General features: G+C 46.5%; 1 protein-coding gene across 1 annotated transcript in view; it reads right to left on the reverse strand.

The window, feature by feature from the left end:
• Positions 1 to 24,985, reverse strand: part of Itgb5 (integrin subunit beta 5) — a 112,220-nt gene that overhangs the window by 86,639 nt on the left and 596 nt on the right. The window contains exon 2 of the mRNA XM_048346798.1: positions 10,727 to 10,812. Within this exon, the coding sequence (XP_048202755.1) occupies positions 10,727 to 10,812 (86 nt within the window). The remainder of the gene's footprint in view (positions 1 to 10,726; positions 10,813 to 24,985) is intronic.

Genomic DNA, 24,985 nt, shown 5'->3' on the forward strand with positions numbered 1-24,985 from the left:
TTTGTTTTTACTGGTCCTGAACTCAGGGCCTGAGCGTCCCTGGGCTTTTTTTTTTTTTTTTTTTGCTTATGGCTAGCGTTCTACCACATGAGTCAGAGTACCACTTCTGGGTTTTTGGTAGTTAAATGGGAATAAGACTCTCACGAACTTTCCTGTCCAGTGTCGCTTTGAACCATGATCCTCACATCTCAGCCTCCTGAGTAGGTAGGATTACAGGTGTGAGCCACTAGCTCAACGGGGTTCTTTTTTTTAATTTTGCCAGTCCTGGGGCTCAAACTAGGACCTCAGCACTATCCCTGGCTTTCTTTTTGCTCAAGGCTCTCTCCCACTTGAGCCATAGTGCCACTTCTAGCTTTTTCTGTAGATGTGGTGCTGAGGAACTGAACCGAGAGCTTCATGCACGGTCGGCTAACACTCTACCTCTAAGCCACATTCCCAGCCACATTCCCAGCCCCTCCACAGGGTTCTTGATGGACACTATAGCCCATGATGAAGGACTTGTACAGGGCACCTGCTAACCAGGGAAAATGTACCTGCTGGGACTATAGAAGTTTAAAAGGTAGTCCATCCAATTCTACGCAGGCGCAGGCACATCTGTGCCAGTGACAAGCTTAGCAGTGTATATGTCCCCACACACAGCTCCCCTATCTCTCTCTGTCTCTCTCTCTCACACACACACAGACACACACACAGACACACACACACACACACAAACACACACACTGTACTTTCCAGTACCCCTTATCCAGCTGCAAGGCACCTGGCATGACACAGCAAAACCATGGACTCCTGCACCTCACCTGATAGCCAGCATGAGAACCACCATCGATCACTTGCAAGGTGAGTGGAAGTGCCAACCAAGGCAGGAATGTGATAGAACAGGGGAGTCCCCTTCCAAGCATCTGCTACCTTGCAAACGGTAAGGAATGCCCTAGATGCCACACGGTCCAAATTGAGACCTCAGTGCCACCTGCCCCATCCTCAGGGTCGATGTTCTCTTTCATACGACCCAGACTGTTGCTCTGCAAGGTAGGCCAGATGGTTTCGCCCAGACATAGCCTACACAGCTTTGTCAATCTCTCAAAACCCTGTTGCTGACACAGAGCCTCGGGGCCTTACAGCCACCCGTTGAGGCTCTCATGGACATGGCAGGTCTCATGAAACTTTAGGAGGAAGACAGCTACCTTGACAATGGGACCCCTAGACAGGAAATCATCTTTCAGGCTTGTTTTGAAAAGAGCCACAATTCAGGCCTAGGCACAGGCCCTTGTTGCTCACAAAGGGACAGAGAGCACTCCGATGCCCCGCAGGCAATGTCAGCCCCTAAATCCACGTGTATCGCCCCTCTGCCTGAGCGCCTTTCTAGATATTTTAATACTGAACAAGATCAGATGCATGTTCAAAGTGAGGAAACAAAAACCACGGAGAGCAGAGGCATATCTTTGGATGCTTAGGACCTTCCAGGTGCACAAAAAATACAAACCAAGGAAAAGGTCCCGAGCGGAACACTTGAGGTAAAATGGGAAAGCACTTTGCTGGGTTCAAAACTTAGTACTGCTCCCCTATCCACCCCCCCCCAAAAAAAGAAAGAAAAAGGTCAAATACCCCCATCTCTAAGCTCAACAAATGCAGAGGCCTTAAATTACAAACCCTTGGAGAAAAGAAAAGGATTTGTGATTAAGAAAATCCCCTTCCCGCTACAAGGTACACCATCCCAGAAGCCTATGGTTCTCTTGGCAAAGGTCACACCACAGGACATGCCAGAAGAAAAGCCTCGGGATACAGCACCGGCACAGCCCTTCCACAGGTAAGCAATCAGAGGCGCTCACAGCCGCGCGCTCCCCGCAAGTCTGACTTCATCGGGCTTGGCAGCATCTGCCTCTGTCTCCGCTAAAGTCACTGCCAAGTTCTGCAGCAGGAAATTAAATGGGCCCACAGATCTCATGACTCAAACGTATTTCTAGCCAAGCACTGATGATGCCTGCCTGTATGTACTCCTAGCTACTCAGAAGGCTGAGATTGGAGGATCACAGTTTGAAACCAGCCCCAGCAGGAAAAAAAAATCTGTGAAACTCTTTATCTCCAATTAAGTACCAAAAAGCCAGAAACAGAGCTGTGGCATGAGTGGTAGAATGCTGGCCTTGAATGAAAACAAGCTAAGGGACAGTATCCAGGCCCTGAGTTCAAGCCCCAGTACACACACGTACGTATACACACATGTACACACACACACACACACACACACACACACACACACACAAAGCGATAGAAAAGCTAGGCAACAAACTGCTGCATCTATTAGGTGCTCTGAGCTTTAGGGGGCAAGCAGACGGAAGTGGCTGAGAGGCACGTGGGGAGGGCCAGACAAGGCAGGGAGAATGTACCAGGCAGGGGGGGCAGAGGCTGCGTGGACAACAGCCCACACAGCTGGTATCAAAACAGGGAATCTAGAGAGTCTGCTCTTGAAGGCAGAGGGCATGAAGGGCGCTGGCAAACCACAAATCAGAAGCAAGGGCAAAGGAGACAGGGTGAACAGGGCAGAAAGAAGCAGTAAAAGCAGCAGGAAGGAGTGTGTGGGAGGAGGGGAACAATGCAATCCCTGGAGGAGATTATAGGAACAGGAGAGGTGGGACTAGGCTAGAAGGGGTGTTCAGGGCCAAGGTAAAGAGCCCCCTACGCCTACAGCCAGTAAAATAGGGAGGTCACCAGGAGATCTAAGGAAACTCTCAGGGAATGTGCTCTGGGACTCATGCAGATAGGAGGCAGGTGTCGCCACACACTAGTTGAGTTGAGCAGGGTAGTAGACGCCAATCATCCCAGCACTCAAGAGGCTGACACAAGAGACCTTGTCTCAGAACGAACAGTTGATATGTGACCCCCTTGTACAACTACTTAAAAGATGATAAAAATATCATTTTTAAAAAGAATAAAAATGGAAGTAGACAGAAAAAAAAACAAACCCACAAAATAAACTGCACTGGCTAGGAACCTGTGGCCCTCCTCCCTGGAGGTCCACTCAGCACCAACTCGGAATGTACACACCCATCATCTGCTTTTGGAAGAAACCTTGCTCCTCAGGCAACATGCCAGGACACAGCGAAGGAGGTACTCCCCATACCAACTCTGTCTTGCTAAGTAAGGTGCCAGCTGGATCACATATTCCTGAACTCTCTCGTCCCAGCTACCTGAAACACAATCATACGGAAAGTTTGCCCCAGAGATGGAAAGCTGCTTCCTCGTGCAGGGGTCACAGGAAGATCTCCCGCTAAAAGCAGCAGAGAGGCAGCTGGTGGAACACAGAGGAATGGAGCATGGGCTGGGTTAGCAATGAGCTGGTTGGGATGACCTCATTCGCCAACCACATCCAAAGGTCAGGCATAGAAAGTAAGGTGTAAGAAAGGCAGAAAGATAAGCAACAGACAGACCCTGGCTTCCAAACTCCACTGCCCGCGTCCCACCAGAAAGTTCCCCTGGATGACGATAAATAGTAGCTTCGTGCGTGGAGGAGCTATCCTGAGGCTCTGGGAGAGGAGAGGCTCACGCCCAGAGCCTCTCCTGCACTGCTGCTCCCAGTGTATCCCCCCCTCCCCCCAAATAACCATTTCCATAGCAAGAGTTAAATCCTAGCAAAGCTGGAATTTAGACTTTGGCTTTCTAACTCTGTGTCTGTTTGACTGAACTCTTCTATCAAATGTGAATTCCTGCCAGCTTCTTGGCTTTACATTGGGTACACTAAGGTGAAGACAGTGCAGCTCCAAAGGTCAAGAGGTTATCAATGCTAGAGGACTGCAGAGTATAGGGAGACAGAGAGAAACAGGCCTCACACAATTAACAGCCATACAGCGAACCCCTTCAACTGACATTCAAGTGGAGGGGGCTGTTATTCCCATAGTGGGTAGATAGATGATGGATGGATGGACAGAAAGACGAAAGGATAGATAGGTATGTGTAAAGGGAAACAAGGTTATATGGAGCAGATGGAGTTTGAACTGATTCTTTTTTCTTTCTTTTCTTCTTTGGAGAAAAAGAAGTAAGAATGCATTAATTTTGCTAAGTCAAGTCGGGACTGTAAGACGAGACTGACTGTTGGTGGGGCTCACGCCTGGAATCCTAGCTACTTAGGAGGCTGAGATCTGAGAATCACATTCGAAGCCAATCTGGACAGGAAAGTCTGTGAGACTCTTACCTCTGATGAACCACCAAAAGCCAGAAGTATAGCTGTAGCTCCAGTGATAGAGCACCAACCTTGAGTGAAAAAGCCAAGTGAGAGAACGAAGCCCTGAGTTCAAGCTCCCAAACCAGGACACACACACAAATGATGTCTGTCCATATTGGTACCACAAGAAAAAAAAAAGTGCAGATCTAATTAGGAGTTGGGGGAGGGGCATGGTTAGGAAAAGCCCATAGGCACAGCTTCCAGCTGTACATGCTGAGGCAGGACTGGAGGCCAGATGGTAACCTTGGGTCTGCTTCTTCACTGATATGTATACATCAATCTCTGGAGTTATATTCCTTGCTGTCCTGAATGTTTTTCACCTCCAAGGTCAGTGAGATAAAGAACAGGAGCAGGGTGACCTTATCTAGAGCAGAATCCAGGGTGTCTATCCACTGCCAGAATCTACAAGAGGTATATGTGATGCTCCCATGCTTTTGGTAACCAAGTAGTTTGCTGTCTCCTCTTTTCTATACTAGCCTCTACCTAAGAGGAAGTATTGCTACAGGTAATACAGGACATACTTGCAATAGCACATGCGCCCTTGTGGCCATCTGATTATCCAACCCCTTGGGCCAGAGAGTCCAAGGAGAGCACTGACAAAGCCAGCGTTGGAGCAACAGAGAAGGACAGGGAGTTACCCTCTCATCTGGGTTCTGGCTGCGGTGAAGCTGCCTCTGCTGGAAACTTCTTCACCTCTCAAGGGATAGAGCCGCAGCTTAACTATAGCTAGCTTCAACAAGGTGTGAGTTGCTAGTGTGGAGCTCATGCCTATAATCCGAGCTTCTCAGGAGGCTGAGACATGAGGATCACAGTTTGAAGCCAGCCCAGGCAGAAAAGCCTGTGAGACTATTTATACCCAATTAACCACCAAAAAGCCAAAAGTAGAGCTGTGGCTCAAGTGGCAGAGGGCCAGCCTTGAAGAAAAATGAAAAGTTCAGGAACAGCATCTAAGCTCTGAGTTCAAGCCCCAGGACTAGCCCCTCCCCCCTCTGCCCCCCCAAAAGGTGTGAGAGGTCAAGAGTACATCACGAGACACATTCACTTTTCTTCCAGTTGTTAAAACACCTTGCTCTTTCCAAGTCTTCAAGTGCCTGACCTCTTGTCCCGAAGGGATAGTGTCTCTGGCTGTGGGGGGTGGGGGTGGGGCGTGACTTGGAAGAGAAAGACATTTGGGTTCTGCCATAGAGAAAGGGATTTTGTCACTCTGAATTGCAGGTGGGGGTCCATATCTTGGCATGATCTCTTTCTCATCCTCTCAGTCAGGCTCTTCCAACTAGGGTAGCATAGGCCTCAACCACCATGCTTGGTCAAGTTGTAGTGACTTCTTTTAGATCCTTTTTTACTCTTCTCCAAAAGTTCCCCCTTACCCCAGCAGCAGGAGCCCTGTAGCTGCCATCTGAGCTGTAAAGAAGATGTAAATGGAAGCCACCTAGACTCGGCAGCCATCCCCTTGGTCCATTTCCTGTGCAGTGTGGAAAATGGCAGGTGGGAAGGTCGAAGGAGAAAGCTGGGGCCAGATTGTTCCTGTACCCTCCTGCTGACTTGAACCTGGAACTGTCTATGCATACTGCGCCTCCAACCCTCATTTTCAGCAGGGAGCCTGGCTGCCTGTGGCTCACACCAGATCAGTTTTAATTTCATGGCAGTATCAACTCTAGGGCTTCCATCATGCCCATTAGGCCAAGTGAGACCAGTCCCCCAGAGCCTTGGGTGACAGGGTGACAGCAACAAGTGGCGGATGTCACCTGAGGAACAGCCTTCTAAAACAGAGTGGTGGCCTTTGTTTTATTTTCTGTTTAAATTTTGAGACAGGGTGCCAACATATAGACAAGGTGGCCTATAGCCTGTGGTTGGTATCAAACTAAGATCTGCTCTCCTCAGCCTCCCTAGTGTTAAAGGATTACAGGCATGCATCATCATGCCCACTTGACCTGATTTTTTACAACTAGAAGGTGCTAGTAAAGAGGAGAGAAAGCCGGAAGGCCCTGCAAAAGAGGAACAAATGGGAAATCCTGACGGGTCCACAGGCAGCATTTTAGGGAGAGTTACCCAAAGCTTTCTTTCATCAAGTCTCTCTGGTGAAAGCAAGCATTGAGGGACAGCAAGGGATGATGGGAAGAAAGGTAGAGGCCTTGGAACTTGGGTCTGTCCTTCAGTCCACAGGAAACCAAAATAAAGTTTTCAAGAAAGCTCATGGGCTGAGAGGGCCTAGCACAATGGTAGTGTGCTTGTCTAGTATACACAAAGACCTCAGCACTGAAAACAAAACAAAAAAGATTCATAACAGCTGGGTGCCAGTGGCTCACACCTGTAATCCTAGCTATTCAGGAGGCTGAGATCTGAGGATGGCAGTTCAAAGCCAGTTCCGGCAGCAAAATCCCAATGAGACTCTTATCTCCAATTAACCACTCAAAAACCAGAAATGGAGCTGTGGCTCAAAGTAGTAGAGTGCTAGCCTTGTGCAAAAGAGCTCAGGGACACTACCCAGGCCCTGAATTCAAGCTCCCCAACTGACAAAATAAATAAAGATTCATATCAAAGGCACTGCAATTCAGGGTTTATACATTATACTTTGAAAGAGGAGATTCCTCTTCCAAAGTTACTTGTCCAGAATATCTTGACTCCTTCAAGAGAGCCCATATGGTAAGAAGCAACTTAACTAAAGGGCCTCCCCTCAGAAACCCAGACCGGCATATTAAAGCTCCAGCTTTGTCAGGTGGGTGACTTTGAACACATCACTCTACCTCTCTAAGACAGGAGCATTACCACCTACCAGACAGGGCTGCTAGCAGGGCTCAAAACAATGCATGAGCAATGCATGAGCTCTACTCTTAGACATGGTCGCTGAAAGCAATCCCTGAACCTCTAAGGCTGCCACAATGGAGAACAGAACCCTCACCTCCCAGGCCAGCTATTTATCCTCCTCACAGGACCCACGAAGCCTGAGCAAGCTCAAAACAGCAAGTCTTTGCTGCTGTGGCTGCATCATCCTCGTCCTCCTGTTCTTCGCCACCACACTCCTTTTTGTTTCTCTTTCTCCTTTGTCTTCTCTTTTTCTCCTTCTCCTCCTCCTCTTCCTCCTTCTTTGTGTATGTGGGGGGGGGGGGGCACGCACCAGTACTGGGGATTGAACTCAGGGCTTAGGTGCTATCCTTGAACACTTTCTCTCCAGGTTGGCACTCTCCCTACCACTTGAGCCACAACTCCACTTCTGGCTTTTTACTAGCTAAGTGGAGATAAGGTCTTTTCTGCCCAGGTTGACTTTGATGTATGATGCTCAGATCTTCCTGAGTAGGATTACAGGCATGAGCCACCCCAAAGGTGCACTTATGCTGGGAGGGTTTGTGTTTCATGGTTGTAGCAACAGAAGTCCAAAGTAGCCCAGAAATTTCCTTGAAGACAAGAAGCTTAAGCAAGGTGCTTGGAAGCTGTTCTGCTGGCTTTTTGTGCATGAAGGCCACTTCAATATCGATCCTGAGGTGGATCTTCAAGTTGGAACAAGTTACAGAGCCAGGAACACTAAGAAACCTCCAAATGCCAGCCTCCCAGGGCAGCGGCAAGAAATGCACATCAGTCCTGTCCTATCCACACCTGCCAGAGCATAAGGAGTAATCCAACGGAGAGAATGCAGGTGATTACAAGGCCAGCAAGCTGGATTCAGATGTAGTGAATTTCAATACAAGAACACAAAATAATAATGTAAAAAACCAGGCAACATGACACCTCAAAAGCCAACAATCGCACTACAGGGACTTTTTTTGGGGCGGGGGGGCGCCAGTGCTGGGGCTTGGACTCAGGGTTTGAGTAGTGTCCCTGGCTTCTTTTTGCTCAAGGCTACCACTTCCAGCTTTTTCTGTGTATGTGGTGCTGAGGAATCGAACCCAGGGCTTCATGCATGCTAGACAAGCACTCTGCTGCTAAGCCACATTCCCAGCCCCCACTATAAGGATATGAATAATAGTAGAGAAAATCTCAAATGTCAAATCCAAAAGAATGACAAGAATGTCCAATGAAATTAAAGAAGACATGTATAATGCCTCAATGAAGTCAATGACAACACAAATAAACAGCTAAATAAGCTGGGAAAAGATACAAAGACCCAACCACAATGCCACAATCTTATCATTGTAGCTACTTGGCAGGCAGAGATCAGGAGATCTCTGTTCAAGGCCTGGTCTGACTCACATGTTTTAACTCAAGGGAAGTACAAGGTCTGAGTGAGGTGGCATATACCTGCCCACTTCTCTCCTTTCCTCTCCTCTCCTTTCCTCTCCTCTCCTACCCTGCCCCATACTATGAAATTATGTCATTTGGAGGAAAATGGATGGAACTGGAGATCATCAAAGCAAAGTAAGTCAGATTCAAAAGATAACTATCACACATTCTCATATACACAATGTAGACCTTAGAAAATAAGTGAAAGCAGTACAAAATGGGACTGCTCCAGGGTGGAACGGTGGGAGGCGGGAAGGTGAAAGGAAAGGTAAGGGGGACAACAAACATGATTGAAATACTTTATACACTCATATGAAAACAGAGTAACAAAACCTGCTAAAAGTTGTTTTGAAAAGGAAATCAAGGATAAGAGAGGAAGTGGATTAGATCCAAGTATATTATAGACATGTATAAAAATCACAATGAAACTCTGCTGTACAATCAATATACATTAATTTTAAAAAAGAATTTAAGACCAGCAACTTACAAACTGGTCATTTCCTGGTCAGGCTATCAAGCCCTGGTACTTGCGTTGCTTTCTGATGGTAGTATGCCTTAGCAGCGCCTCACATTTGTACTCTTTCCTACAGGGCTTAATGAAATGGCAGCCATTTGTTTGTTTGGTGGGGGGTGGGGGGGGTTGTCTATTTTGTTTTTTGGACAGAGCCTCACTATATATCCCTGACGGGGCTTGCACTCAAGATTCTCCTGTCTCTGTTTTTCAAGTGCTAGGATTATAAAGAGGGTATCACCATAACCATTACAGCCATTATTGTTAAAGAAACCATTCCATCCCAAAGGCCAATTTCTATGATTAATTCTTGAATAAGCCACACTAAGAGTCTCTGCAGAACGTCATCTGTGTTATAAAGATGCTGCAGATGTATCAAAACATCAGGAAGATGGAGAACAAATTACCTTGGGCTATCTTGAGCTCCTTAGTAAATATTTACCTTATCTTTAGTATCTGACTTAACATTCTCATAACCAATAAATAAACTTCTCAGTGTAGCATCACTCATGTCAGTAGACCTAGCCTCTACCAACCCTAGAGCTGTAAACGCTGTAACATCTAAAACATATGCAACCTTTCCCACATTGCTATAGCCTGGCTGGCCTTCCTGATCCTCCCACCAATGCAACCAGACTGATTTATGACCTTTGTTCTATGGCTCCTAAAAGTTAATGTTCCACAGTGGAACATGTCATTCACAGCAACGTGGATCCATGACCCCTACTTACGTCACTCCTACTTGGCTCAGAATGAACGATTTTTCTCATTTTCTTTAAAAACAGTCATGATTTTACATCAACGCCACCCACCCAAGACATGCTTTGATTTTCTATGTCTCAAACGTACTTCACAAGTTCAGGTCTTTTGATCTTATCCAAAGATAAGAGAGCCCTAGTCAGTTCCCACACAAAAAGGGACGAAAGCTCTACTCATCCCAAAACACGACTAACATCCAGCACTGTTCAGTGATCCAGCTTGGGAGTTGGGATGTAACGCAGGAATAAAGTGCATGCCTCACGACCCAGAAGAGACCCAACTTATCATAAACTTGCATATTTGTCTTCATCCTAGATGGAATCAGGAAGGCGCTGTGGATTCTGCACATTATCACGCGTGCTCGCGCTGTCTCTGTCTCTGTCTCTCTCTCTCTCTCTCTCTTTCTCTCTCTCCCTCCCTCCCGCCCCCCCATTCATTTTGTTGTTGTACCAGTTCTGAAGCCTTAAACTCAGGGCCTGGATGCTGTCCCTGAGTTTTGTTGTTGTTGTTTGGGTTTTTTTGCTAAAGTCTCTGGCTCTACAACTTGAGCCACAGCTCCTCTTTCTGGCTTTTTTTTTTTTTTTTTTTTTTTGCCAGTCCTGGGCCTTGGACTCAGGGCCTGAGCACTGTCCCTGGCTTCTTTTTGTTCAAGGCTAGCATTCTACCTCTTGAGCCACAGCGCCACTTCTGGCTGTTTTCTATATATGTGGTACTGGGGAATCGAACCCAGGGCTTCATGTACATGAATGAGGCAAGCACTCTTGCCACTAGGCCATATTCCCAGCCCTCTTTCTGGGTTTTGATGGCTAATTCGAGATAAGAGTTTCACAGACTGTCCTGCCCAGGCTGGCTTTGAACCACAATCTTCAGCTCTTGGCCTCCTGAGTGGCTAGGATTACAGGCATCAATCAGTCACTGGTGCCAGCTTGGCACACTTTTTACACACAGTGAATTTATGTGCTGTGGTATGGGCCCTTCTCCACTCCAATCCCATAGCACCCCTCCTTTCCCTTCCCCCCACATACCTCTTTGGAGCACCAGGAACATTTTGGATGGATTAGCAGACATTCTTCACACGAGGTGGCACTTCCACTGGTACATATGTTAAGTCCTTCAAAGCAAGATAAAGATGCAGGGATTAGTCGGTTACTTCTTGGCGATTCAATGTCATCGCTGAGGCCTTTGAATGGGAGGAGGGGGTAGTCAGGGTACTTCTTCTGGTTTCAATAGGGTACCCCACAGCTGACCTCAGGTCACAGCTCCCATGTGGAGACCAAACACTGAGTCTCCAAGCTCATGCACTTGTGCTAACGCAACACCCATTTCTTCTGCTGGACCCACTCGGTCCCGTCTCTTTCCTCATCATTCAACAGATGCTCCCCACTGTGGGAGAAGAGGGCTTCTGTATCTTTAGTCTATCCAAAAGTGGCAAAAAGAAAAAAAAAGTACAAACAGCTGGTGGCTATAATCCTAGCTACTTAGTAGGCTGACATCTGAGAGCCACAATTAAAAAGCCACACCAGGCAACTGAAGTCTGTGAGACTCTTATCTCTAATTCACCACCACCACCACCCCCCAAAAAAAAGCCGGAAGTGGAGGCATGGCTTAAGTGGTAGAACACCAGCCTAGAGTGATAAACCTAAGGCCCCAAGTTCAAGCCCTAGTATTGACACAAAAAAAAGTACAAACAAAAATCAAAGAGAAAAAGAAGAGACAGCATAACAAAAGAAAAATCTAATTTACCATATTTCAGATACTCTGATTAAACAGCACAAGCTCTACTCAAATATATATAGGACTGAAGAAGAAATACAATGCTGGGATAAAGCAAATCTACTAACAGGTAAAATAGGAAAAAATCCTGTCATTGCCTGAAAGGTAATGTAGAGGCTAGGCCTGGAAGCTCACACCTGTAATCCCAGGAGGATGGCCAATTTTAGGCCAGCCTGGAATATACGGCTCCCAGCTAGCTCAAAAATAAGCAAATAAATACATTTTTTTAAAAAAAATAACAAAACATTCCCAATGGCTTAAAAAAATCAGAAACAGATTAAAAAGGAAATTTGCCTTTTCATCAGAAAGGTTAGTTATCTGAAACCCGGGCAAGACTTCCTCCTTCTACCACTGTGGGGTGGGGAGGGGATGGTAGCTGTGGGAGAGGAGATTAAGTCCATTGCTAGCACTCTCTCCTCCACTTTCTCCTTCCTACTCGCCCACCAACCACAGCACAGGGGCACCCAGTGAAACTCCAACTCCCTTTTCCTTCCTCTCTGAAATATTCAGGGCCAGAGCCGAGCTTGCTGGCCTGGCATTTCTCTGAATGGCAGTAACTCTGGTTGACTCCCAGCTCTAAAAGCCCACTAGCCTCTAAAGCAGGAGGAGAGAAGGCACATTAGAAAGATGGAGAAAAGAGAACACTAAAGCCAGCAGCCCCAGGAAGAGGATTCAGATCTTCTTTTCTCCTTTTATAATTGTTTTGTTGTTGTTGGTGGTGGTGGTGGTGGTGATGGGACTTGCACTCAGAGGTTGGGCGCTGTCCCTGAGCTCTTTTGCTCAAGGATAGCACTCTACCACAGAGCCCTAGCTCCACTTCAGGTTTTCTGGTGGCTAACTAGAGATAAGAGTCTCAAGGACTTTCCTGCCTGGACTGGCTTTGAACCTTGATCCTCAGATCTCAGCCTCCTGAGTAGCTAGGATTACAGACATGAGCCACCAGCACCTACCTCCTTTTATAATTTTTGGAGAAGAAACTGAATAAGATCCCCAAATGGAAAGCTATCTTGTACTCAGGATTTGGAAGAATCCATACTGTTAAAATGTCCACTCTGCCCAAATCAGGATACAGACCAAGAATAATCCCAATTGAAATTCCAGTACGGTTTTTCACACTCACACAAACACACACACACACATTCATATAGAACCACAGAAGACCTCAAAGTAATCTTGAACAAAAAGTTAAAGATACTGAACTATCTGGTATCAATGACACTTCAAAGCTATAGCCATCAAAGCATCATGGTACTAGGAGAAAGGAAGGAAGGGGAAGGGAAGGAAGGAAGGAAGGAGGGAAGGAAGGAGGGAAGGAGGGAGGGAGGGAGGAAGGTGAGGGCAACAACAGAAAGCTTAGGAATAAATCCACACACTTATAGACAACTGATCATCAACAGTGCCAAGGACAAACAACAGGAAAAGTCCAGACTCTCCAATACATGGTGTTGGGACAAGGAGGGACACCTACATGCTGTCAATTAAAAGCAATCCCTATTCTCACCCACAGGCCAACATCAACTCAAAATGGAGAAAAGATTTGAACATTAAAACCTGAAACTGTACAATTACCAGAAGAAAACACAGGAAAAAATTATTGCTGTTGGTCCACCTAATCATTTTTTTAGATATTAACCCCCAAACACAGGGTAACAACAGTAAACAAATAGATAACAGAGACTGCACCAAACTAAAAAGCTTCTGCATAAGCTGCACCAGTAATCCTAGCTACTAAGGAGGCTAAGATCAGAGGATCGAGGTTCAAAGCCAGCCTGGCAGGAAAGTCCATGAGACTTTTATCTCTAATCACAGAAAAAGCTAGAAGTGTTGCTGTGGTTCAAGTAGCGCACTAGCCTTGAGCAAAAGGAGCTCAGGGACAGTGATCAGGCCCAGAGTTCAAGCTCCAGGACTGGCACAAACAACAACGACAAAAAAGCTTCTGCAGAAAGAAGGAAATCATGAAGACTGAAAAGAAAACCAACAGAATGGGAGAGGATATTTGAAGACATTCATATGATAAGGGGTTAATATCCAAAATACATAGGGAATTCAACACATTAGTAAGAAAACAACCCCATGTAAGAGTGACCTCAACATCAGACATGAAACCTTAAAAGTACTACAGGAAAGAGGAAAAACATTAGAACTTATTGGCATAGCCAGGAACTTTCTGAGTAGTTTCAGAGGCTCAGCAAGTTGGAGAGAGAACCAATAAATGGGATTACATCAAACTAAAAAGTTTCTGCACAGCTAAAAAGGCAGCCTATAGGAGACTTTTACCAGCTATACATCTGACAAAGGCTTAAAATCCAAAATATATAAGGCGCTCAAAAATACTAAAACATAAAATAAAATCAGCAACTCAATTAATAAATAAGCAAAGAAACTAACAGAGACTTATCAGAAGTAAGAATGACAAAACATGAGGAACTGCTCAACATCCTTAGCCATGAAGGAAATGCAAATTAAAACAATGCTGAGATTCCATCTCACCCCAGTAAGATTGGTCAGCATCAAAAACTCAAATAACAACAAATGCTGGTGAGAATGTGAGGAAAAAGGAACCCTGTCGCACCGCTGATGTGAATGTAAACCAGTACAACCACTCTGGATGGTGGTTGGGAGATTGCTCAGAAAACTAAACACAGAACCTATGATCCAGCCATACCACTTCTGCCCATCTACTGAGATCACTGCAAGTCAGGACACAGTACAGACACTTGCACATCCAAGTTCACTGCTGCACTCTGGACAATAGTCAAGTGATGGAAACAGCCTAGATGCCCTACAATGGATGATGAGTGGATCAAGCAAATGTGGCACTTATACCCAATGGAATTTTACTCATCCATCAAAAAGAATATGTTGTTTGCAAGGAAATGGATAGATCTAGGGAAAAAATTATGTTAAATGAAGTCAAGCTCAGAGAGACAAATGGCATACATTTTTCCTCATATATGGAAGATAGATCTAAAATATAAACATACATGACAAAGTATACAGATTTTATGCATATGTGTACTTAGGGGAGGAGCTCAATAGTGTGACTACTCCTCTTGACAACCAATGAATGGTTTAACAAAATGAATACTAGGAAGTTGAAAAATGCTCTGTGTGGAGGAGGGAGTTCGATAAGTAGGCAGCATAGGAATGGAGGGAGGAAGGACAGGCAAATACAGTCTGCATATTCAATGTACATTATGTAAACACTGAGCTGTGTAACTTGAGGGTGGGGATGTAATGGGGAAAGATGGCAGAGAACAATGGAAAGGGTAACACTGATCAAGATGCATATGCTCAGAACTTGTCTTCTGGAACTGCAACTCCTTGTACAACTACTTAATAAAAGTAAAATTTTTTTTTAATGGGCAAAGACCCTCTACACAGCTATTTTTCAGGGGGTTGGGAATTTGGCTCAGTGGAAGAGCACTTGCCTAGCAAGTGCAATGCCCTCAGTTCAGTCCTTGGCACTGCAAAAAGGGGGGGGAGGGGGGAGGGAAAGAAGGAGGAAGGGAGGGAGGGAGGGAGGGAGGGAGGGAGGGAGGGAGGAAGAGAAGGAAGGAAGGAAGGAAGGAAGGAAGGAAGGAAGGAAGGAAGGAAGGAAGGAGAGGAAAAAGGGAGGGAGGGGAAAGGAAGGAAAGGGAAGGGGGAAGGAAAAAGGAAAGACAAAGAGATTTTTCAAGAAAAAAAAAAGATACAAAAGAATCTGAGTGTTGTGATTACTCCTGTAATACCAACACTTAACACTGAGATTAAAGTAGGGAAATTCAAGGCCAGCCTGAGCTGCATAAGAGAGTGTCTCAAAAATAAAATAAATTACAAAGCCATTCTTGATGGCACCTACCTTTACCTGCAACTATTCTAGAGATGGAGGAAGAAAAATTATGAGTTCAGAGCTAGTGCAAAGTTGGCAAAGCCTTGTCTCAAAATAAATAAAAGTAGGGAGAGGTAGGGGCATAACTTAGTGGTATAGTGCTTGCCTAGCATGAGAAAGTCCCCAAGTTTGATTTCCCAGAACTATCTATGTATACATATGTATGTATGTATGTATGTATATACACACACACACATACACACTAAGAATTGTGAGAATGTGGGGAAGAGGATGCTTTTGTATATTTACGCATTGCTGGTGAGAGCGTAAATTAGTGTAGCCAGTATGGAAAAAAGCGTGGAGGTGCCTCATAAAACAGAGCTTTCTATTCAATCCAGCTATCCCACTCTAGATGTACAAGCAAAGGGAATGAACCCAGTATGTTGCTGAGACATCCACTGCAGCACTAGTCTCAATAGCCAAGAAACTATGATGGATGATCAATAGCAAAAGAAATGGGCTATAGACATGAATGGAATATTATTATTAAACATGAAGGAAATCCTGTCATTGGTGATGGTGTGGAACAAGAGCCAAACTTATAAAAGCAGAGTGGCTGCCCAAGGCTGTTGGGGATAGGGAATGGGAGACATTAGTGCAAAATTTTAGACAGGATGAGTAAGTGTAGCGGTCTGTTGTGCAGTGTGGTGACTACAGGCAATAATAATGTACTGAACACAGAAAACTGTTAATCAGCTTGTGATAACACTTCCACCACACATACATACATCAAAACATAGCATTGAATTCAATAAGTCCATAGTTTTGTTGTTGTTGTTGTTGTTGTTGTTGTTGTTGTTGTTTGCTGTCTTAGGGCTCAAACTCTGGGCTTAGGTGCTATGCTTGAGCTCCTTTTTGCTCAAGGGTAGTGCACTATCACTTGAGCCCCAGCACCACTTCCAGCTTTTTCTGTAATTAATTAGAGGTAAGAGTCTACAGACTTTCCTGCCTGGGCTAGATTCAAACCACAATCTCGGCCTCCTGAGTAGCTAGGATTATAGGCATGAGCCACGGGCACCTAGCTTACACTTATTTTTAGTATTTGTCAATTATACCTCCATAACCCTGGGAAAATAAATCAAGATTTAAAAAGTAAAAGAGAGGGCTGGGAATATGGCCTAGTGGCAAGAGTGCCTGCCTTGTATACATGAAGCCCTGGGTTCAATTCCCCAGCACCACAACATATGTAGAAAATGGCCAGAAATAGTGTTGTGGCTCAAGTGGCAGAGTACTAGCCTTGAGCAAAAAAGAAGCCAAGGACAGTACTCAGGGCCAGAGTTTAAGGCCCAGGACTGGCAAAAAAATAAATAAATAATAATAATTAAAGTAAAAGAGAAGTATCAAAATAGATGGGGAAAGACATCTTGAAACTCTTCCAGTTCCCTAATTTGCCAGGTGTAAATCCCAGCCTCCCTCTTGTTTACAAGCAGTAAAATCCCATAGAAATGGTGATGGGCAAAGGACCAGTGGATGGATGGGGTGGGCTAGGAAACCACAAGGTCACCCTGGGACATCAGAAGGAGAAACACCAGCTCAGACAGAGGGGAAGAGAGAAGGGGAAGTACCAAAGCTGGAAACGGGGAAGGTCCGGAAGCCTCAGGGGGGAGACCAATGGCTTCTCTTCTGGAGCCCAACTCCAGCCCTAGGCCCTCTCACCCTCACAGTGGTTGTCTTGAGGCTGGTTCAGGGAACTGGGCTCCAGTGAGGACATCCCAGGCCTCCTAGTCCCTGTCAGTTTGCACTGGGAGCCCCAGTGCCTGACCCCTCAAGAGGAGGAGCTTCCTCCAACAAGCCAGGCAGGCCAAGGTCCTAGATCCCAAGCCTTTGGCAAGCTGGGCCTGCCACTGCCTCCCTCCCTGACAACCTCCTTTCTCATCTGAAAACAGGCCCATTCACTAGATTTCCAAATCGGCACCTAACACCAAAAATGTTTGTGACTGTGCATGGTGGCGCCTGTCTATAATTCCAGCACTTTTTTTTGTGGGAGCGGAGGCAAAAAAAGGAAGAGAGCTAGTTTCAGATCTGCCTCAGAGATCTTGTCACAAATAAACACCAAGTACAAATTCAAGTCCTTGTGGCATTTTATACATATGTGGATGTTATATAGATCTCATGTTACATATGTCATATTATATATTATACATACATTATATATACAGTAGACACATACTCACGCATACACACAAACACACAAAACCACTTCGGTAATATAATAAAATGCTAGAGTCTTAGAGCCAGGAGTGTTTAACATGACTTAAATTGCCCCATTTTAGAGGGCAGAAAAAAAAAAATGAGGAAAGCTGAGAGATTTGAAAGGAGTCAACAAGAAACAGGCCCAAAGAATATCAGTGCCAGTGACCATGTGAGGCGCCCACTGGGGGAGGGGGGATCCCTCACCATCCCAAACATGGGGCTTAGATGAGCTGGAGCCCCAGCATGAGGTCAGAAAGGAATTTGGTCAGAGGCCTCATTTAGGACTTTGCTCAAAGCCACATAAATTCATTGACACTTCCTAAACCCCAGAGCCTCATGGCTGAGCTCTGGAAACTCCGGCCTGGGATTCTGGGCTCAGGAGGTAAGGGCTGGTGGCTGGGCCTTCTGGTCTACCAGCCTACAGGTCCTCGGTTGCAATACTGCAAAGGGCTCCATGGTAAAACATATAGAACAAACATAAAAATATTAACTGATGCTGCATTACTAATCATTTTTATTACTATTCCATACTCACAGGCAATAATAAAGTTTTGATATTGTTGTTGTGTCAGTACTAGGGCTTGAATTCAGGGCCTGAGTGCTGTCCCTGGGCTTTTTCCGCTTACAATCTGTGTTCTATCACGTGAGTCAGAGCTCTACTTTCAGCCTTTTGGTGGTTAACTAGAGATAAGAGTCTGATAGACTTTCCTGCAATCCTCAGATCTTATCCTCCTGAGTGGCTAGGATTACAGGCCTGAGCCACCAGCGACTGGCCAACAATAAAGAAGTTTTACTACACTTAAAATGATTGCCCTAAAATTAAGCTGTAGTTGGGACAAATTCAACAGAACTGGCACTAAGCAGGTCCTAGTCTCAGACTAGGGGAGTCTAAGAGATCCACAGAGGTCACCCCAACTCCTGCTCCTGAGCTCACAGGACAACATACCAGGTAGCAGGCAGGAGCCCCAGGACCCTAAACCACAGGCTGTGTGTGGATGTGTGAGTCACAGTGCCAGTTATACCCCAGGCATTTCTTCTCTCTCCACTTATTAATATTTCAGTAAGCATTTTGAAAAGGAAGGAAGCAATGAATAAAAAGCCAAGCAGCCCAGGTCACAAATGTTGGATGTTGTGTCCAGGTCATGGAGACAGGCACTACTGGCCCAGCCAGTGGCTACATCTTATCTTGGTTGCTGTTTGCAGTGACCTGGCCTAGTACAACTTCAACGGCTACAGCCGAGGTTTCATGTCTCTGAAATCCAGAGTTTAGTGCAAACTATAATCTAAAAATATGCTGTTTCCCAAACTCGCTGACTCACTGGGCTTCCTCATCAATCATAACCAGGCAGCCACCATGATTGGCCAACCACTCCTTCTCCATGGATAAACTGTGTCTCCTAATCCAGCACCTTCCTTCCTGTCCCCAAGACAGACCCTCCAGGCTGGTTTGCTCCAGAAGCCTCCTGGCTAACCTCTCTATTCAGCCTCTCTACTTCTGCTTGCCTCTCACAGGGGGTGTTCAGGTCCTACAATCACCCCTAAAGCAGACGTCCAGCAGCTGGAATGGCCCGATCCAAAACATTCAGTGGTACAACAGATCTAGGTTCGGAAGGGATAGCAAACTCGCTGGAAGGTGACAGACCCTAGAGTGTTTCTCCCTACGACTGAACTAGGCCCCACATACCTGCCGAAATAGACAAAACATGTCCAGTTTGAAATCTAGCACCCAAACAAACCCATGTCTACAGCACTCACCATGAAGTGCAAGTTGCCCCAGGAAGGTTCTACCTCAGTTCCCACCTTTCTGAATATGAGATGCCTGCTCAACACTTAACAATTCCAGCTTCACAGCAATTTGTGCAATGGAACACTACAGTTGTTAAAAGAGAGAGAGAGAGAGAGAGAGAGAGAAGCTGTTTTTTTTTTGTTGTTGTTGTTTGTTTCTTGAGACAGGGTCTCTCTATATAGCTCTGGATGGCCTCAACTCAAGCTCCTCATGCCTCGGCCTTCCAAGTGCTATGATTACATGCAGTGCCACCATGCCTGGCTTGTTCTTTATATGCTGATAGGAAGCTTACACCATCTGTTGCTAAAACAAAAACAAAAAGCAAGCTGAGCACCAGTGGCTCATGCCTATAATCCTAGCTATTTAAGAGTTTGAGATCTGAAGATTGCAGTTAGAAGCCAGCCTGGGCCAGAAAGTTTGTGACACTCTTTTCTCCAATTAATCACCAAAAGCTGTTACGTGGAGCTGTGGCTCAAGTGGTAAGTGCTAGCCTTGGTCAAAAAAATGATCAGAGATGGCACCTAGGCCATGAGTTGAAGGCCCAGGACAGACAAAAAAAAGAAAGGAAAGAAGGGAAGAGAAGAGAGAGAAAAGAAAGGGAAAGGGGAAGAAAGGAGAGAAGGGAAAATGATAAGAGAGAGTGATAGAGAGGAAGAGAAAAGAAGTAAGAAGCAGAAAGAAGGAAGGAATAGCAAGAAGCAGAACAGTATGTTTAGTGCTATTTTTTAAATAGATTTCAGGTATTCCTAATATATGTACAGAAACACTGATACACAGGAACTTAACAGAAATCAGTTGTGAATGAAATAGGCCATTGAGCATTATTATCTTAGACTAATAAAGCAACAAGAAAGGGTGAAGGCAGGCAAAAGGGTATCCTGCTTACATGCAAGAAAATTGGGTGAATATATTACCTGCTCAAAAATTCATCTCTTTTCTTTCTTTTGGCTGGTCCTGGGGCTTGAACTCAGGGTCTGGGAGTGGTCTCTGAGCTTTTGTGCTCATGCTAGCACTTTACCACTTTGAGCTACAGCTCCACTACTGGCTTTGTGTGGTTAAATGGAGATAAGAGTTTCACAGACTTTCCTGCTAGGGCTGGCTTTGAACTACAATCCTCAATTCTCAGCCTCCTGAGTCACTAGGATTACAGAAGTAAGCCCCCAGCACCCAGCATCAAAAATTCTTTTTAAAAGAAGCAATTGTTCTTCCTCTAAAAACCAACAACTCCATCTCATCAAGAAAAAAACACATCAGCAGAAACCCCAATTGAGGCAAGATGTACAAAGTGACTGGCACACCACAAAACTGTCAAAGTCATCAAAAACAAGAAAACTGGCACCGCCAAGAGGAACCCAAGGGGATATGACAACTTTTAGGAACAGCATGTCCCGCATGGGACCCTAGAACAGGAAAAGGTAAAAAGCTCTGCAGATCTGAGTCAAGTGTGGACTTTGGTTAATGACAGTCTATCAGAACAGCTCACTAACTATTACAAATATGCTGCACAGAAGTAAGACGTTCATCACAGGAGAGACTGGATGTAAACAATAAAGGCCCTCTTGTTATAGTCTCACTATATGCAAAAGTAGACGCCAGGTCTACAAGAAGGAAGAAGCACCTAGGAACAGGGGGTAGGGAGCGAATCTGGGGAGGAAAGGGGGCCACACCAGAACTCACTCAAGCATTTAGGCCCCAGTCATGAGCCAATCTGCACCTGAGCAGACCTTCCCCTGTGGCCCTAGAATCAAAAACACTGCACGGGATAGAATCCAGAAACTTCTCTGGATGCAGGTGGCTCATACTTATAATTCTACTCAGGAGGCTGAGATCTGAGGATCCTAGTTCAAAGTCAGCCCAGGCAGATAAATCTGAGACTCATCTCCAGTTAACCACCAAAAGGCCAGAGATGGAGGTGTCATTCAACTGGTAGAATGCCAGCCTTAAGTAAAAAAGCCAAGCAAGAGTGAAAGGCCCTGCCTGAGTTCATGTCCCAGTACTGTCACAAAGGAAAAAAAAAAAAGAGAGAGAGAGAAAGAAGAAAGAAATCTCAGCAACCTAGAAGCCTCATAAATAAGGCAGTCCTTTACGTTTCCTTAAACAAACCATGCTCAAAGTCCTGGGTGCAGCCAACCAAAGATACCTGTGAAAAGAGACCCCAGCCCACCACCCCAGCCCCACATGGCCATTACTGAAGGACCATACAATTATTCCACATTGCTGATATTGTTCAAACTTCTCAGACTACTTCCATGAGCAGGCTGAAGAAAAGGTTGTTACCAGGGCAGGCAGGCACAGAGGGCCTTTTGCCAAGCTACTTAGATATTTTAATTCTCTGTTGCCTCAGTAGCTAAATAAGCATGGAGAACAAACAGGAGAGGAATATTAATTAAAGCTAATTAGGCCCTGCCCTCTTCTGCCTCAGTCTCCTTTGTAAAAAGCCCACCCCCCTGACTCAAGGATGATGGAATTAAGATGTAAATCCATAGGGTAAACAGCAGTGCATAAGCCAGGCCCACCCCTGGCATCTCAGTGTTCCAGCACTGCCAACCCCGGGGCCTGGTTACCTGAAGGGCCCTGCAAACCCAGCCTAGTTCTGATAGACCCACAAAAAACCATCATGCCCCCCCCATGGTGGGTGGGGCTAGAGAAGAGGGGCGGGGAAGGGGGCTGCCAACAGGAGTCCTCCACTTAAAACAAAGGACTCTCAGTATCCAGAGCATTCTAATTTGTAGCACATTTACTAAAAGAACATTTGATTGCTTTGAAAAAAAATGAACTAAGATAGCAAACACAGCCCCAGTTATGCAGAAGGAGGAAGAGTACACTCCTCCCTCTGTCTGTCAAAGGAAGGGGGCATGGAAAGACAGGCCCCAGGAAGACCCTTTCCAGCTTTGTAGGAAGAGTGTATGTAAGGGTCCAGTCTGTCACTCTTGGCCAAAGATTAGAAAGAGGAGGTTGAACCCTGGTGATGGAATGAGGAGCAGCCTGATTAAAATGAGCCTCTGAGCCTGCATGGTAGTTCAGACTTGTAGTCCTGGCTACTCGGAAGGCAGACTGGGAGGATGGTGGCTCAAGGCAGAAAGGAGCAAAAAGTTAGCAAGACCCCCTAGACTTAAGGTCCCTGACTGCTGGTTTCCTCCACCTGTTTGGGATCAGCCATGCGGGTGTGACACTGCACAGAACCTTTCTCTCTCTAGGTAACTAAGGTTTTTCTTTTAAATCAATGCAGAAAGGGACTGGAAAGGTGGCTTAGCGGTACAGTGCTTGCCTGGCATGCACAAAGCCCTGAGTTTGATTCCTCAGCACCATATAAACAGAAAAAAACCAGAAGTGTCACTGTGGCTCAAGTGTCAGAGTGCTAGCCTTGAACAAAAAGAAGCCAGGGACAGTGCTCAGGCCCTGAATTCAAGCCCAAGTACTGGCAAAAAAAAAAAAAAGAAAAAAGAAGAAAAAAAAAAGAGGCAGAAAGGAACTCAGGAAAAAGAACCTGCAGCACGAGGGGGAAAAAGAAGGTAAAAAGGTAAAACCCCCAAAATTGTCAAATTGGCTCAGCATCACTGGGTCAATAAAACAGATCATGCAGATGCGGTAGCCCCTTTGAGTGCAAAGCTCCAGGGCACCAAGAGGGAGGTGGTCAAGTCTGAAGGCTGGGTTCTGCAGATCCCAGTGGGGGCAGAATTCTAACAGGAAATGGCACAAGGCAAGCCTGCAGACAAGAGCTGGGTAATGGAGAGAAGAGAATCCTGAAGACACTGGAAAGAAAGGAAAGTCACCTCAGCTCACTGCTTTTCGCTACCTACAGTGAGCCACATAGGACAAAGAGCACTAAGGGAAACATCAAATTTACCTCCCCCCAACCCGGGGGGGGGGGGCAGTTACTGGGCCCTGGGGCTTATCTGCCAGATGACTATCCTTGTGAGGGCACACAGGAAACTCTGAAAAAAGGAAATCTGAAATACACAACAGAAAATGCCTTTTAAACATTCTTTTCTTTTTTGCAACTGGAAACAGTTGAGCTTGTTTTTTAAAAAAAAAATCACAGAAATGTCAAAAATGGAAGGGAACTACAGTTCTCAAACTTTGGAATTTCACAGAAAACAAAAGAAACACAAAGTTGATTTTAAAAAAGGGGAAGGAGAAATTAATATAGGGTTCCTGGATTTTTTTTTAATTTGGCCAAAATATCTTAAAACCACCACCACTAGGAAAGAATTTAATAAAAACAAAAATGTTCCACCAAATAATAATAAAAAGTGAGCCGGGTGCCAGTGGCTCATGCTGGTGATCCTAGCTACTCAGGAGGCCACTATCTAGGACCTTGGTTCGAAGCTAGCCGGGGCAGGAAAGTCCATGAGACGCTTATCTCTAATAAACCTATTCAGAAGATGCCAGAAGTGGTGCTGTGGCTTAAGTACTTGAGGGCTAGCTAGCCATGAGTACAAAGAGGCTCTGGGACAGAGCTCAGGAGGTCCTGAGTTCAAGCCCCAGGAACGCCAAAAAAAAAAAAAAGTGCATCAAAAAAGAAAGTGCATCCATCACTTCAAACTGAAGGAGAGTCCTCAAGCAGGAAGGGAGACTGATGGATAGTGTGTGTGTGTGTGTATGTGTGTGTGTGTCTGTCTGTCTTTGCTCACCCTACACTAACACATCACTGAGACACTAGGTGCCAGCGGGGCATTCAGGACCCACTGAGGTACATCGAGCCCCGGAGTGATCATCTCCCCATAAAAGAAAACTCGCTACAGTATCAAGTGTAAATTAGGGTTCGAACACTGTTCTGTTTGCCAGGACCCCTGCTCCCAGGCTCGGATGGAAACCTCCATCGCCTCCGTGCCAGTGCAAATGCGACGCCCAGGGGGGGAATCCGGGGGAAGGGCCCCGCCGGCAGCCAGGCAACCCCTGGGCTCACGAGGGAACAAGCACCGAGAGCTTGGAAGTGAACCGGGCACCGAGGGCTCCTCGATTCCTTCCCAACTTGCACTACTCCCTACGGAAAGGAGACCGCTCTGCGATTCCAGCCTTGGGGGCGCTCGGAGGTGGCGGCGTGCGGGGCTTCCGAACCTCCCTGCGGGTACCGGGGGGGGGGGGGCTCCTCGCCGCCGCCAGCACCGGGCAGCCCCTGCCCTGAGCGGGGAGGGAAGGGGCCCGACCGTCCACGGTGAGCGCCGTGCGGCTCTCGGTGCCTGGGCATCTGGGGACGGAGGCAGGCAGAGCAATCCGATCCGGAAGCCCCAAGTGGGGCCGTGGCTCCGGACGCGGCCGCCCCTAGGGGTTTCGGGGAGCTCGGGGAGGGACCGGAGGGGCTGGGTCCATCCCCAAAGGAAAGCGGTGGGCCCAGGCGCGGGGCAAGTCTTGGGGTCGCCGTAGGGCCCCGTGCACCCGCTCTTCTGGGTCCAGTCCGGGGGTGGCGGGGCGCCACACATGGGGTCCCGCGCCTCACGCTGCACTACCCACCCCCCCCCCCGCCTCTCCCCGGAGCGGGGCACCCCTGGCATCACCCTGTGCCTCCCCGCCGCGCCTCCGCGGGGCCACAAGGACCGCTTTGTGACCGAGAAGGGAGCGCGAGCCCCGGCCGCAGCGCAGGGACGAGGACGGGCGGCCCGCCCCGCCGCCCCGCCGCCCGGGCTGGGTCAGCAGACGGGCCGGGCTGTTTACACAGGA

Source organism: Perognathus longimembris, chromosome 5, assembly GCF_023159225.1.
Source record: "Perognathus longimembris pacificus isolate PPM17 chromosome 5, ASM2315922v1, whole genome shotgun sequence".
In the NCBI taxonomy this organism is placed as follows: Eukaryota; Metazoa; Chordata; class Mammalia; order Rodentia; family Heteromyidae; genus Perognathus; species Perognathus longimembris.